The sequence below is a fragment of the Musca domestica genome, unplaced genomic scaffold (assembly GCF_030504385.1).
Source record: "Musca domestica strain aabys unplaced genomic scaffold, Musca_domestica.polishedcontigs.V.1.1 9, whole genome shotgun sequence".
Classification (NCBI taxonomy): Eukaryota; Metazoa; Arthropoda; class Insecta; order Diptera; family Muscidae; genus Musca; species Musca domestica.
Window position 1 is genome coordinate 12,755,614 of NW_026712435.1, and position 16,408 is coordinate 12,772,021.

The following is a 16,408-nucleotide window of genomic DNA, read 5'->3' on the forward strand; positions in this document are numbered from 1 at the left end:
CCGTCTATCCGTCTGGCAGTGTGTAGAAATCACTCTTGCTTCCGAGCGAAATAAAGTGGGTTGATAAAATTTTACTCAAATGTATATTATGTCTGACTATTGGTATTGAAAATGGACCATGTAGGTTCACGTTTTGGTACAGCCCCCATATAACGGTACCTCCCGATATTCGGCACTTTGATGATTTTATAGATATTATTCGTCGGAATTGTTTCAAATTTGGTGTTCGAAGTTGGTAATGCATACTACAGCCTATGACAGAAGATTGTCTGTGCAGGTCCGTAGTATAGCCTTCGTATAGCCCCCATATAGAGGCACTTCCCGATATTAGGTATTTTGATGATTTTAACGACATTATTCAGCGGAGTTGTTTCAAATTTTGTATTTGAAGTCCGTAATGGATACTACAGCCTCAGACAGAAAATAGTCTGTGCAGGTCCACGTTTTGGTATAGCTCCCATATAGTAGTACCTTTTGATTTTGATGATGCAGGTGCACGTCGTCGTATAGACCCTAATATAACGGCTACATTCGGTATAAACAATTCAATTCTAAAACATCTGTATTTTGAAAATCGCAAACCTAATTGCTTTGTTTATCAGGTCACTTTCAATTTTTGTGTGCTTCATTTCTTTTTATGGAGAACAAATTATTTTGTTTTGATAAATCAGCTGATTGCTTTGAGGTTTTTGTAGCGGTTCCGTCTGTTTACTTTTTACAGTTTTGTTGGAAATGAGAATTAAAACACCTTCATATCTCAGATAAAAGCTGCTTAACAATTCGTGCAGGAAAAGGCAAACCTAATAAACATACCTTGGATCTATCCTTAAAAGTACGCTACATACAAATGTTTGTCCGGGGTAAACCTAATAATTGACGTATCACCATGGTAGAAGAATATAGGTGAACATAGTACAATAAAAAGGTAAGGAAGAACTACCAGCTGATTACAATTTTTTCTAAGTGTGTCCGACTTCTGCCATTTTAGTGTATGTGTTTATTGTTTTGAAAAACAAAAAATCAATGATTTTTATATTTTTTCTTATACGACGTCTTTCAGAGGCTATTATAGGGTAAGTGCGCCCAACTTCGGCATGTCCCAGTAGTCGGCAGTTTTGAAATTTAAACTTAACTAAAAATGGAATTGACCAAATAATTAAATAATTGCAAAAAAAGGCAACAGTGTTCCTATTCTTGATTTTCTACCTATATTTGGTTTTGAATGATAATTAAATAAAACAATATTTAAAAACGAAATTAGTTAATTAAACAGTGAATTATTAATATAGCATTGTCTTATACTATTTGAAATAAAAAAATATACAAAATAATATTTTTTTTACTGAAATACCATATGCCGACTACTGGCAAATGGACATGCCGATCATTGGAAAATGGTGCCGACTACTGGCAAAAAACTACTATAAAATTGCAAATTTTGCCAATTTAATAAAAACAAATTCAATTTTTGTTTATTATATCGAAAAGTAAACAAAATTTGGAATCTGAACAACTTTATTTTTCTGCAATTGAAAGATTTCACTCAGAATGTCGAAAGATTGAAATATTGAAAAGCCTAAAAGTGCCGACTACTGGTACACTTACCCTAATTCGGGTTTTCAAAAATTTTTACAACTTTTAAATAATTTTTCATTCAACATTTTCAATTCCAAAATTGGTTTGGCAGTTCAATGTCTCAGCAGCTGTGTCGACGCTTCTACCTATACCTACATTGATATGTCAAAAGTTTTTTCATAAATAAAAATATTTTTATGTGTTTTTTTTGTAAGAAGTCAATCGGTGGTTGTTATGACATGCATTTTTCAACAGATTTCAACGAATTTCAATAATATTTATAATTTTTTTTATAATTTTTTTGACAGTTCATTTTCTCAGCAGCTGTGTCAATGTGACTACCCGTATTCTTCTACCATGACCACAGATAACTGAAATGTTCTTTTTTAATTGAAGACATAATTTTTGGAAAACTGAATCAAACAAATTAACTTATACCCACCAGGAATTGTTTGTTATAGGAAATTTATTAAAAACACACAGAAACCATACATTGCTGTAGTAGTATTAAATAAACCATTAAATTATAATTATTGGTATTAAATTTAAAAGTATTAAAGTAAGTATTTAATACACAAACAAAATAATTTTGATAATTATTATAGTAAATATATACATATATTCATACGTATTTATAGAATATAAAAATATATATAAACAAAAATACTTTTTTTTTAATATAGGAATATATTATAATTTTTATTTAGAATTAAAAATACATATATACCATAAAGCAACAAATGAAATATGGTTTATATTCGATACATACATAAGAACAATTTCAAATATTTTTCAATGTGTCAAATAGAGTGTTATTATATTACTTTATGCATGGAATTAGCAATTTAAATCCACTGGGTCTTCTAAATCTCGTAAACTGCAAACCTACTATTAAAGTACCCAACAAAGTATACATATTCTTGATCAGCGTAAAATTCTAAGTTGATTTAACGTCCGTAATAAATGTCCGGTTTTCTTTTAACCTTGCACATCTCAATATTTCTAACAGTATGAGACGAAATTTAAAACTGGAATAAATGGTTAAACCTTTTCAAAAAAAAACACATCCCATGTAAAGTGGAGGAAGTAGTATATATAGCGCAAACTTAACACGTCTTAATATTTATATTCGGCTTAGGTCAGATGCGAAGTGGCATTACTGATCCACTTCCTCATTACATTACTGGTACTTCCTCCATAAAGGGTCACCATTTTGGATAATCATAGCGAAAATCAAAATATATTTAAATACATGGATATAGACTGTCGACAAAACCGTCTGCTATTTATATCCTACACCACGAGGTGGTCAGGGTATTATGTCTTTGTGCATTTGTTTGTAACAGGCAAAAGGATCGAGATAGACCCATAGTTCCTTTTGATGATCTGCATAGAATCACATTCTGAGTCGATTTATGCATGTCCGTCCGTCCGTCTGTCCATGTATTTTTGTAAACAAAGTACAGTTCGCATTTATTGCCCTATCCAGATGAACTTTTGCACAAATCATTTGTTTGGCCCAAGGACGAACCCTATTGAACTTGAAATAATCGGCCAAAATTTAGATATAGCTCCCATATATATCTTCGTCCGATTTGCCTTTTATTGTGCACCAAACGTGTAATATCATACAAACAAATTAGGCCTGAAAATAAGTATGCCAAATTCGATCGAAATCGGTTCAGATATAGCTATAGCTTCCATATATATTTTTCATCCGATTTGTTATTTTTGTCCTCGGCAGCCGTAATGTACACTCTGTAACAACAATATTTGGGGAAACATATCAAATACAGCTCAAAAATACATTTGCAAAAATTTATCGAGATCCGTTCGGATTTGGATATATCTCTTCGTCCGATTTACCTTTTATTGTGCACCAAACGTCTACCACACCATCAACCGAAGGTGCACATTTTCAGCTGACCTCTTTGGCAAGTAAACACGATCATTTTGATTGTTTGTAGACTGCTGGACAACGAATGTTTTCTCATCGGAGAAACCCAAATTCGGAAGTTCACCACTTTCGGCCAAGCGAAGCAACTCTTTAGCTCTTTTGAATCTATTTTCTTTCTATTGCGGTGCAAGTTCTTGCACTTTTAGGAATTTCAATGGCTTTACTCTGAACTCATTTTTCAATATTGGCCGAATGGAATATTGCGATATGTTCAGCTCTCGAGCCATTTTTCAGCCACTGCGACGCGGGTTTAGATCAAGTCTATTCTTTACTTTTCGAACCATTTCTGCTGATGTTCGTGTTTTCTTCCGTCCCCTTTCTTGACGCCGGGATACGCTACCAGTATCACGGTAGACATATGCGAAAGGCTGAACCCCTATTTCGCGGAACTTGCCGCATCAACGGCCACACTTTTTACCACATGGTCTGCGGAGATGAGAACACAGCTGAATGTGCAGGTCGAGGGGAAACTAATACCGACCACGAACTAACCCAAGATTCTTGGGGTCAGGTTCGACAGTATGTTCAAGTCGTCCGCGCAAGCCACAGCTATCTGTTATAAGATGAAAAGTAGGAACAAGGTCCTCAAGGCGCTAGCCGGCAGCAATTGGAGTGCGGACAAAGAAACCTTGTTGACCTCTTATAACGCGATAGGTCAGTCTGTGGTCAGCTATGCGGCTCCAGTGTGGTCTGCGAATACTAGTGCTATGCAGTGGAAGCATATCCAGACCTGCCAGAACGCTGCCCTGAGAACTGCGACAGGGTGCCTTCTCATGACACCACTGGACTATTTACATGAGGAGGCGAAAGTCCTTCCTTACGTCAGCATAATCATATGCTTTCGTTGCAGTACCTGCTTGGGTGTTACCGTGAGAGTCATCCCTACCATCATATGGTGGATAAACCTCACCCACCAAGCGAAACAGGAAGGACATAGATGATCTGAGTGGCATTCATACCGATGCAGTCGCGGATGCTATTAGCAATTATAAAGTGAATGCCGTCCACCCCCCATCCATTGCAGCTGAAGAACGTCAGCTGCCTAGACAAACCAGGGTAGTTTTGGCGCAATTACGTTCAGGATGGTGTAGTCGTCTCAATTCGTATTAGGCACGAAGACGTGCATGACGCCTGCTCGGCGTGCGATACAGGCCCGCAAAATACGCTGCACCTCTTTAATTGCACAGCCAAACCTACCCAACTCACTCCAGAAGATCTCTGGCTACAGTCGTAGCCGAATTTCTAAACCTGGAGCTGGAACCAGATTAGCAGAACGCAAACACATGCATGTACTACTGTTACAACAACAACAACAACCACGGTAACGAGCGATGGTACGAGACACAAAAATTTATTCACATTTAAATGGTGGAGTGCTCTTGTGGTTTCCCAGCCGAAAATAAAAAATCACACTATCACGGTTTAATTCCATCACGAATAACTTTTTCTCTGGAAAATTCCCACCAAAATGCTTTTGTTCGCTTGTAAACAATATAAGCTGTCACTGGAATATTTGGTTGAAGTTGGTTGCAGTTTTTTTATTTCACCCTGTATTTGTTGATAATTGTGAAATTGTTTTCGTATGTCATTTTTTCAAAAAAATCCCATGCAATTTCAAAGGGAATAAAAGTTACCATGTCAATCATGGTACAATGATATCAAGGAAGGGCTATGATACCATATGATTTTAATTTTTTTATTTTCTTGGCTTAATATGTCATCTTTATTTGTTTATGTATGTGTTTTCTTTTCAATAACAAAAAAATTGTTCAGAAAACATTCAAATTCGGATGTTATCAAAATGTTTATTTCATCGTATGCATTGACAAAATCTAGAGTTTTTGTAGCGAAATAATCATTTAGAGATATATAGTACATGATTTTGAAAAGAAGTGTTGACCTTTCATTCAGTTATCGCGTTTTTCAATTATTTATTCAAAATAAATGCAACAAGTTGTTTGTTTTTTAGTGTTTTGATATTAATACTGACATTACAAGCCAAACAGGTAGACCTCTATACTTGTATTTTTTTCAAAGTTGACCTACCTTCTCTTAATTGTACCATGATGTCAATGAAGTCCTGCGCAGAAAATCCCAACGCAAAAATCTGAGGGAACTAATGATGACCTTTCCGAAACTTGACTATTTTGACACAATAAAATAACATCAGAATCCCAACAAATTAACCTCAAAACTCTCCTTATTTAGGTACTTAAAAAAGTCAAATAATTTCGGTAATCGCATTAATTAAAAAAACTGAGTCATTAATTAAAATTTTTTTTAGTTTAATACTATCATTAGTAGATTACTGTTGTTGTACTTAATAATAACAATAATATAAACGAATAAATTGTAGACGTATCTAAATAAATTTAAATAACAGTATTCGAAATACAATAAATAATAATATAAACAACAAAACTGACTTTAACTATGTGACGTTGCCAAGTACCAGGTAAGTCGATTATTCTATTCTAGATCCCAAAGTTAGGAAGGTTGTTCCCAGCAAAAAATTTCATTATCTAATAAGTTCAAGAAAGTAGTCGTTATCTTTATAGAGCTTTAGATTTGAATTAATATTTAATTTCATACTTCATTATACCCTACACCACAAGGTGGTCAGGGTATTATGTCTTTGTGCATTTGTTTGTAACAGGCAAAAGGAAACGAGATAGACCCATAGTTCCCTTTGATGATCTGCATAGAATCACATTCGATTTCGATTGTCGATTTATGCATGTCCGTCCGTCCGTCTGTCCATGTATTTTTGTAAACAAAGTACAGTTCGTATTTATTGCCCGATCCAGATGAAATTTTGCACAAATCATTTGTTTGGCCCAAAGACGAACCCTATTGAAATTGGAGATAAACGGTAAAAATTTAGATATAGCTCCCATATATATCTTCGTCCGATTTGCATTTTATTGTGCACCAAATTTTGCACATACAACCAAATTAGGCCTGAAAATAAGAATGCCAAATTTGATCGAAATCGGTTCAGATATAGCTATAGCTCCAATATTTATTGTTCACCCGATTTGTTATTTTAGTCCTCCGCAGCCGTAATTTCACTCTGTAACAACAATATTTGGGGAAATATATCAAAATACAACTCAGAAATATCTTTGCTAAATTTTATCGAGATCGGTTCGGATTTGTATATATCTTCCATATATAACTTCGTCCGAATTATCTTTTATTGTGCACCAAACGACTAATATTTGCCCAAATGGGATGGAATTTGGCACATACGACCGAATTTAGTCTAGAAGCTATTATGCCAAATTTGGTGAAGATCGGTTCAGATATAGATATAGCTCCCATATATACTGTTAATCCGATATGTTGTATTTTTTTTACCCACAGCCATAATATGCACTCCGTAAAAACGATATTCAGGAAAATATATCAAATGCAGCTCAGAAATATCTTTGCCAAATTTTATCGAGATCGGTTCAGATTTGGATATAGATCCCATATATATCTTTATCTGATTTCAAATTAATGTTGCACCAAATGGGCAATACAAGTCCGAATTTAAAAGAAACAAATGCTTCGGCATATTTAGTCCTTTGAACTTCAAATTATCATTATAATCATAGCATCTATGATTGAATTCTCCCATAAAAACTTTTAATTGTTATGTGGAGCTCTACTAAATTAGCAAAGTGGTGTAGGGTATCATAAAGTCGGCCTCGCCCGACTTTAAGACTTTCTTTACTGGTTTTTGTTTTGTTATTTATTTGCATGATTTTGGACTTGACCTCATGATCTACTGATTTTTAGTTGGGCACACCACGCACACAGTCACTGCTGCCAATATAAATTGTTGTTTAATAGCTAGCATGGTAGAAGAATGTATGTGGTAGATTCATAAAAGCTTGGGAACATTTATATGTCAAACATTTTAAAATGTTTTGTCTGTTTTCTTATACGATGCAAATCGGAGGTTGTTATACAGGTTGAGATAAAAATAACTACAACAAAGTCAAACGCCATAATTTTTACATTTTTTTTTTAATTTTATTGAATGAAAGCAAAAAATGTCGGAAATAGCATCAAATTTTAGAATAAGTTTAGATTTGTTCGGATTGGTTACCTTTGGCACGAATTGTGGCCTTCAAACGGCTAATGAAACCGTCACACGCTGCCCGAATGTTGCTCTGCGGTATTGCTTGAGTTGATCGACACTTTGATTTATTTTTAGTCCCAAACTTGCTTTCAAAAATACTCCAGACACTACAGCTCACCGGATTGGTATCCGAAGATTTTGGTGGCCATTGTGCGGTGGAAATTAAGCGAGTAACCTCATTTTGTAACCATTCTTGACGCGTGCTGTGTGCGATGGTGTTGAGTCCTGTTGGAATGTTTGCGTACCCAAGGCTTTAATACACCCTCCTGAATATTTTCGCGATATTATTCGGCATTTATTCTAATACCACGGTTGATTAATACGAGCGAAGAGTGACCACCAGCTGTTATGGCGGCCCACACCATCACCATAACCGGCGCTTGAGTTCTGGTGGCCAACCGAAGGTGCACATTTTCAGCTGACCTCTTTGGCAAGTAAACACGATCATTTTGTTTGTTTACAAACTGCTTGACAACGAATGTTTTCTCATCGGAGAAAACCAAATTCGGCAGTTCACCACTTTTGGCCAAGCGATGCAACTATTTAGCTCTTTTGAGTCTATTTTCCTTCTGTTGCGGTGTAAGTTCTTGCACTTTCTGGAATTTCAATGGCTTTACGAGCTTTTTTTTCAATACTTGACGAATGGTATCACGGTAATGAACGATGGTACGAGACACAAAAGATTTATTCACATTTAAATAAATGCTCTAACGATAGCCACTTGTGGTTTTCCAGCCAAATATGAAGAAATCGCACTATCCATCACGAATAACTTTTTTTTCTGGAAAATACTCACCAAAAATGCTTTCGTATGCTTGTAAACAATATAATGAGCTGTCAATGGAATAATTTTAACAGCTGTCGCACGAGTGGCTTAGAAATGACAACTATCTAAAGTTGGTTAAAGTTTTTTCATCTCACCCTGTATGTGATGTTTTCCAAAAGAGAAAATACTTCCCACAAAAACGAGAAAATTACTTTCGGGCAATTTTTAAGAATGCGTTAATTATAAAAAATAAAGTAAAATTTTCTCTTTCGAGACGAGCACAAACAAACACATAAATCATAAAACATATGATCTTCGCCTTAACAAGGCAAAACTCAAGTAAAATTTGTTTTTTAATTTCCTTTTTTATTGCATTATTTCAAGGCCAGTGGTAAAGAAAACTATTCTCTTAATTTGCGATGTATTGAAATTTATTGTTCTCATTTTCTTTATTTTTATTGTATAGTAATCTAACTTTATTTATTAAAATACTAAACTTTGTATCTTTATTACCGAGGACAAAAATATATATTCAATTCACAATAAATATTCAATTACCACAATAAAGTTGTGATGAATTTCATCTTCTTCTCATTTTGTTCTATTGTTTTTGATGGATGTTTTGTAGTATCAACCTGCATTGACTTAGTTGCACTTAATGTTCTCGCTTATTCGGCTGCCTTATTTTCAACATTTCATTTAATGTTTACTCAATAATAATGTATTTATTCAATTATTTGTATTATAATTACTTGTAAAATTTCAATGCAAATATGGTTTTTATTCTTTTGTTTTTATTATCTTTTTTTTTTTTTTGTTAAATTGTAACAAAACTAATTTCTACATAAAAAAAATAATTTTAAAATTATGCATTTAACACAATACAATTTGTATGTATATGATTATAATGGAATGTAGTAACACGTTTTCATTGAAAGGAAACGTCATCTTTTGTAATAAGAAGCTGCAGAACTGTGGTGGTGGTGGGGGGTATGTAGTGGGAGTAGACAGATGTAGAAAAACGTGTATACAATGTTTGTTCTTGTCGTAAAGATAAAAAATTACTATTCGATTCAATTCGATTTTGGACACAACGCGCTATAGCTCTACGCAACACAAACATTTTCTTATTTACAAAACAAAATGGGGATGTTTTCAAATAGTTTTTTTTGTTTTTCATTTCAAATTATGTTTCGCATGAGCACATGTTCGCTGTTATTGTAAAGATATTAAAAAAGAATAAACTTAAGATTAATAAAATGAAACTAACAACTAAAAATACAAATAATGGACGGTATAAGAACTCAAAAAGTCTGTGTGTTGATTTTCCAAATTAAACCAAACTTTTGTATAATAATATAGAGATTTCGTTTTTTTTTTTTCGATTGTGACATAACATAATAAGAATCATAAAGAAAAACTGAAAAAGAAAAGTAAACAAATAAAGTTGCAAGCAAAAATTAAGTGTCGTTTTCTGCAAAATAATTGGCAGTGTCGTATAAAAAATCAGCATTTACGAAGACTTAGTTATGTTTATCATTTCATAATCAACGTTTTAAGGCCAGCTTTGTTGTTTAAGGTTTGTTTGTCATCGTCATTGTCGTCGTCGTCGTTACTGTTAAACGCACTTAGTAAAAGCCTTTGCTTGATAACAGTTTATGTTTAATGGACATCTTTAACGCTTTTCAGTTTCAAATTTGCATTCTCTGTTTGGATTGATGTTTTGTTTGTTTCTTCTAGACCTACTACGTTGACCACTCATCGACGTGGGGCATTTCAAACTATATGAACCATTCTTTTCGTTTGGTCACTTGATGGCCGGTGGTAGAATGTACAACAGCCTCATCTGGGTCGTCAGCGCCATCAGCTCCTTGATCTTCGTGTGTGAGGTAGTCACCTTTGTGTCGGTGCAAATAGCGGCCAATTAGGAAGATCATCAATATCAGCAATAGGAACAGAATGATGAGCAGAACTGAAATAGAAGATTGCAATAATTATAAAATATGATTAAACCTTTAAACATTTGAATTGATTTGAATAAAAGAGGAAACGGGTGGTCACGGTCTATGCACACATCTGTTTTGTCCTAAAAAAAAGCACTCACAGACCGTTAGGGCCGTGAAGTGTTTTTAGGTAAAATGAAGGATAATAACATAGCCGCCCCACTTGAGGAGAGCTGTGTCAAGCCATCGATCTATCTTTTAAGTACACATGAGTGTTAAGTATGAAAGTTAACCTAACTACAGGGTGAGATAAAAAAAACTGCAACCAACTTTAGACTGCTTTCATTTCTAAGCCACTCGTCCGACAGCTGTTAAAATGATTCCAGTGACAGCTCATTATATTGTTTACAAGCGAACAAAAGCATTTTGGTGAGAAGTTTCCAGAAAAAAAGTTATCCGTGATGGATTTCAAGCGTGATAGTGTGATCTCTTTATATTTTATATTATATTGAAATTCCAAAAAGTGCAGGAACTTACACCGCAACGGAAAGAAAACTGACTCAGAAGAGTTAAAGAGTTTCTTCGCTTGGCCGAAAGTGGTGAACGGTCGAATTTGCTTTTCTCTGATGAGAAAACATTCGTTGTCCAGCAGTTTGTAAACAAACGAAATGTTCGTGTTTACTTGCCAAAGAGGTTAGCTGAAAATGTGCACCTTCGGTTGGCTATTTCCGACATTTTTTGCTTTCATTCAATAAAATTTAAAAAAAAAATGTGAAAATTATGGCGTTTGACTTTGTTGCAGTTTTTTATCTCACCATGTTTCTCACTGACTATCCATGATTATAAAAGGGAACATGAATTTAATTTCTTGTCTCTCTCTCTCTATCCTACGCATTTTTTCAATACTCTGAAAGATTTAAATGGCTACCGAACGGATGGCTTTTATCCTGCGCACCATTCTTTTCCTGTATATCTTTTCATGGTGAACAAAGTAGCTGTACTAGTAGCCTATCCCAACCTATTTAGACGATTTGTGCAAATTTCATAACTAAAATATTTCCAAAGAGATTTACATTTGTTCATTGTTTAAAATTCCATCTATACAGGTTTACAAAAAAATCCATCCAATTTTTTTCTTTTTTAAATGACTATAAAACTCATGAATTTCTATGGCTGACAGTTATTCTTTCTAACGTTTCTCAGAGATTTTCAAGATTAATGCAATAGTCGTTGGTGTTACCTAAATCGTTTGGGAATCTATTATTGCTGGTCACATGATATAAATGAGAGACACAACAATTCACTTACTTGCCAACAATGCCGTATCAACTTCATTATATGCTTTACGCAGCTTCTCCTCATCGACTAGTGGTGGAGGTCTTGTTTCAATTTCAACTGGAGGATGGGTGACAGGCTCAACGCCACAGAAGTCTTCAGTAAGTTGAGCTAAAAACAGGAAATTAAATTTAAAAATTAAATCCATAGAAATATTTGCCAAAAACAATACTTACATCCCAAAGATTTGACATTTGGTGGTGGGTTCTGTTGGAACAATAATTTCAATGGATATATATCATCAAATTGCACACGTGATACACAGCCAACAAAGCCATCAGTCATAGAGAGATTTTTACCAATATACATATATTGTATATTATTGAATTGAGCATCGGCTGAAGCTTTGATATCGAAATGATATTCAACCGGTTCATAGTTGTCGACCTGCAGAACAACTGTGGAGCCGCTATTTTTTCGAGAAAATCGTACATCATGATATTGACCAAGTCCGAAATGTTTCTTGGGGAATATAATTTCTTGACGTTCAAAACCAAAATCGAAAACACATCGTAAATGTCCTGAAAGTACAAAAAATATATATTAATTTAGTTTATTTTTTAAATACAACACAAAAAATAGAACCCAAATGTCTCAACTCTATAGTTTATTATTTATACCACATAAAGAAAATGATCTTACCAGAATTAGAAATTTGTATGGTCAAATATTCGCCAGTAATATTCGATGAGAAGCCCAATAGGAAACCTTTGGGGATTGTTGTTGTGAAACCGACACGAATATTCTCGGCAATTGTCGAACGGAACGATTCTATGAACTCGTAACGTATAATCGAATTACTACGTAAATTAACACCAATTTCTGAAAAAAAAACATTAGATATTAGCATTAGATTTGGCGAAACCGAAATCCAGCCTTTTTATTAACATACCATCAGCACATATGGGACCCTTAAATGCACTCCAACGACAATCACAGTTATAACCGTCATAACGTTCAATACATGTACCATTATTTAGACAAGGACTAGATTCACAACGACCCACACATCCAGATGAAATACCATACATGCCTCGTTCGCCAAATTGTTTCAAATCAACCATTTTTCCATTAAGCAGTAGGGCACGAATACAACCGACATAGCCGTCGCGATATTCGGTGGTGGCACCAATCACCAAATCTGATGTCAAGTGAAGAGCACGTACCGGTCCTGGAGGCTCACGTACTTCGGCTTTTATTGAGCCATCAACTACTAAGCGTGCTTCTTTCCTGTAAACCAAAGACCGTGTTGTTAAATTAACTAAACCAAAAATATTTTCAATATTTTCCATACCTATTACGTTCCACACTGACTGTATGCCATTCATTGTCATTCAAATGATAACTTGTGGCAATATTAACTCCCAATGGTCCACTGCCTGCCTGATATTGGAATTGTAATTTATTGCCACCAGAAATGGTTAGTTTTATATAATCTGTTGGCCCGGTGGCATGGAAGATGACAGCATTTTCCACTGTAGTTTTGAACTCTAAGTAAATATCGCCCGAATGGCCCATATCAAATGGTGGCAAATTGATGGTGGCATCAGCTATGCGGAATGTTACCACATTACTAAACAAATCATCGCCTTCGCAACGCAATGGTCCCAATGTATAACGACCTTGTTTCTCATCCAGTGGGGTACCAGTATCGCCAAATTTAACAGCTCTTACAGGTAAGTACTCTTTCTCTCTAATATCACCACCATCTTCGGCCCATTCCAAGCTATTCGAATCACAGTTACACCATTTGGTGGGATCTTGACATTTACCCAAGATACCACATTCGCATTTGCGAGAACCAGGTAAAGCACCAGCCCAATAGTCCATTGGTTGATTGTGTCTGGATACCCACCAAGAGAAGGGACGGAAATTAGATACTTCAGCTAAAAATTTATAATAGTTAATTAAAAGGCGAAAACTTTTGCGCAATATATACTTACATGGAGAATTGAAAAGACGCGATGATCGACATGAATAACTCAAACGCTGCCAGCAGGTGTGAGAACGATTTAGCAAAGCTTCAATCTGTTGCATATCAGCATCGTAAAGGATATTTTGCTCAAAGGATCCAGGCTCTTGGAAGCCATCAACAGTGGTTGTGTGCTCCTGACTGTGACTCAATGTGGTAATGACACGGCCATCAGCTGTGAGAGTAAAAATTAAAGTTGTTGGTGAAGAATCAATTTTAAGCATAAAAGCTATTCTTAGGAAATTCTCTTTAATTTTGTGGTAAATGTTGGAAACTTAGAAAAGATCGACAGACTTTTTTCTTAATGACAAACTGAAAAAATTGGCTTGTCTTTTTTGTTATTCCGTTTATACATTTTAAGAATATTATATTAAGAATATAAAGGACATATGAGCGCAACATTAATTCAATATAAGTACACGCTTAAGGCTTAGTGAAGATTTTTCTGATAATTAATTCGAAATCATAAACTCCGATGAATTACATATTCATATAAGATTTCTGGTTAAGAGCAATATTTAAATATAACAAGTTGTGAAGAATCGCCGACTTGTTTCGCAAGTTATGGCAGATATAAATATTTTCACACCAGACCTTGGGTTAATAAAAATATTGTGATGTGTGCAATTTGAAGTGAACTGGATGCTTATTTCGGATTTTAAGATCGTTTTGTTGATTAAAACTGTTAACCCTTTTTTGTGGGAGAGGTACTTGGATGAAGTGGACCGCTATTGTCCATTTTCGAACCTGACATTACACTGATGCAAATATTAGGATATGTAAAGTTGGAGCAAAATCGGGTTATCCTTTCTTATTCTGTGCAATAAATTATTTTCTTTGAAACTGTAAACATTTTTTGTGGGAGGTAACAGAATTGCCCATCTCCGAACTCGATCTCAGTTTGACAATAATATTGCAATGTGCCATGTTTGGATCAAATCAGATACTCCCCTCGATGGTTATCGTGCGCACCAGCCAGCCAGACAGACGGACGGACATCGCTAGATCGACTTCAAATGTCCTGAAACGGATTTGGTCCAAAGAGACTTAGGGTCTAAAACCGTTATTTCGATGAGGCACGTTTTGGCCGAATCAAATTACCCTTTCTAGCCATATGTCTGAGGGTATAAAAATGAATAATATTACCTTTTATTTCATAAATTGAACCTTTTAGTCATAATTATTCAACAGATATTAGAAATTCTTATTTTGTTTTCGTTGGGTAATGAGCAAGAGAGATATATTTCCAAACATATATCATCATGACATATTGTTCTAATTTCGAACTTTCTTTTATGTACTCACTATAAAATTCACAGGTTACTGGGAAAGGTTTCAAAGGTCCACTACCATCGACATCAATTTTAGTTGTTACACGTGACGAAACATGTTGAACATTCTTGAGAGCTTGACAGGACAGAGGATTATTAGCTAAACAAAAAAACGAAAACCAAATGAATATTACAAGGAAGGGAACGGAGGGAAAAATAACATCCTTACAAGTATGGCACACCGCGCCAGCATATCCCGTATTGTCACAATCACAGAAGAAATCAGTAGAATCTTGATGACAAGGACCATTATGTTGACAAGGATTTGGATTACAGCGATCTATCATTTGACAGGCATCAACAACAACCTCATCGCCACAACACACTTCTTCACCTTGAACCCAGTCCTTGGGTAGTTTGTAGTTACCATCGACCAGAATCAAACGCATACATCCCACAAAGCCATTATTCTTCTCCATACCTCCGGCAATGTAATATAAACGTCCAGTGGATATTTGTATATTCTTTGTTGTGGCCATTGGGCGTTGATCAATATCCAAAACAAGACGATTACGTTGTATGGTCAGGACAAAGGCATGCCATTTGCCATCATTGAACCTTTCATCATAATTATCCAAAATGATGCGTGGTTTATCTGCCAGTTTAAGATCAACCTTGACTTTGCCCTTTTCCAAGAAGACACGAACATAACCGCCGTTAGCAAAATCATGATGCAGCATCATTCCCTCATTTTCATAGGTACGGAAATAGAAAGACACATTCAGAGACTTTTGGCCTTCATAGCCCTTCAGACGTACAAATGAACCACGTGTGGTAAATGTCACAGGATAGATGGGTGGTGAGGGACAGGCGTACACTGTGTTGATTTTGCTAAAGCGATAAAATTCTCCACGTTCATGCTGATCCTTCATTTCTCGTATGAAATTTGTAGAATTGAAATAGATATTCTCCATGCAACCGGTGTAGTTTTGTGTAACATAAATGCCTTCCTGAATATTTGGAACGCCTCCCAAATACAATTCACGATTTAAATTCAAACGACTAAATTCTCCTTTTATGCGGCCACGAACTATTACACGATCAACCGAAAAGATGATGTCGCGACGATTACGAGATATAACAACGTCATGCCAGACATTATCGTCTAAAAGGCTGCCCACAGACAGGGAAGTCATAATGCCACCACCCAAATCTAAATTCAATACCATTTTATTTTCCATCAGCTGCAAGGCGAAGTAATCACCCTGAGTACCACGGGAATACATCATGATACCATTGGCATTGGCTGTCTTAAAACGGAAACGTATAGATTCACGAGTTGAGGCAATTGGATCTTGCATCAAATTGTAGCGTATCAAACCAGTGCCGTTGAAGTATAGATTTTCAGCAACTAAAAAACAAATAAGAAAATATTAATTTAAAATTATCACAGACAA

The 16,408-nt window shown here is 35.2% G+C and overlaps 1 protein-coding gene across 4 annotated transcripts in view; it reads right to left on the reverse strand.

Annotated features, from left to right (window-relative positions):
• Nucleotides 1–8,843: 8,843 nt before the first annotated feature.
• Nucleotides 8,844–16,408, reverse strand: part of LOC101894751 (neurexin-4) — a 36,987-nt gene continuing 29,422 nt past the window's right edge. For all 4 annotated transcript variants that reach the window (XM_011293244.3, XM_005181167.4, XM_005181166.4 and 1 more), the window contains 9 exons: nucleotides 15,181–16,362; nucleotides 14,986–15,111; nucleotides 13,652–13,855; nucleotides 13,003–13,594; nucleotides 12,601–12,938; nucleotides 12,351–12,530; nucleotides 11,885–12,229; nucleotides 11,682–11,819; nucleotides 8,844–10,402 (listed from right to left, as the gene is read on the reverse strand). In XM_011293244.3, the coding sequence (XP_011291546.1) occupies nucleotides 10,212–10,402; nucleotides 11,682–11,819; nucleotides 11,885–12,229; nucleotides 12,351–12,530; nucleotides 12,601–12,938; nucleotides 13,003–13,594; nucleotides 13,652–13,855; nucleotides 14,986–15,111; nucleotides 15,181–16,362 (3,296 nt within the window). In that variant the 3' untranslated portion in view covers nucleotides 8,844–10,211. The remainder of the gene's footprint in view (nucleotides 10,403–11,681; nucleotides 11,820–11,884; nucleotides 12,230–12,350; nucleotides 12,531–12,600; nucleotides 12,939–13,002; nucleotides 13,595–13,651; nucleotides 13,856–14,985; nucleotides 15,112–15,180; nucleotides 16,363–16,408) is intronic.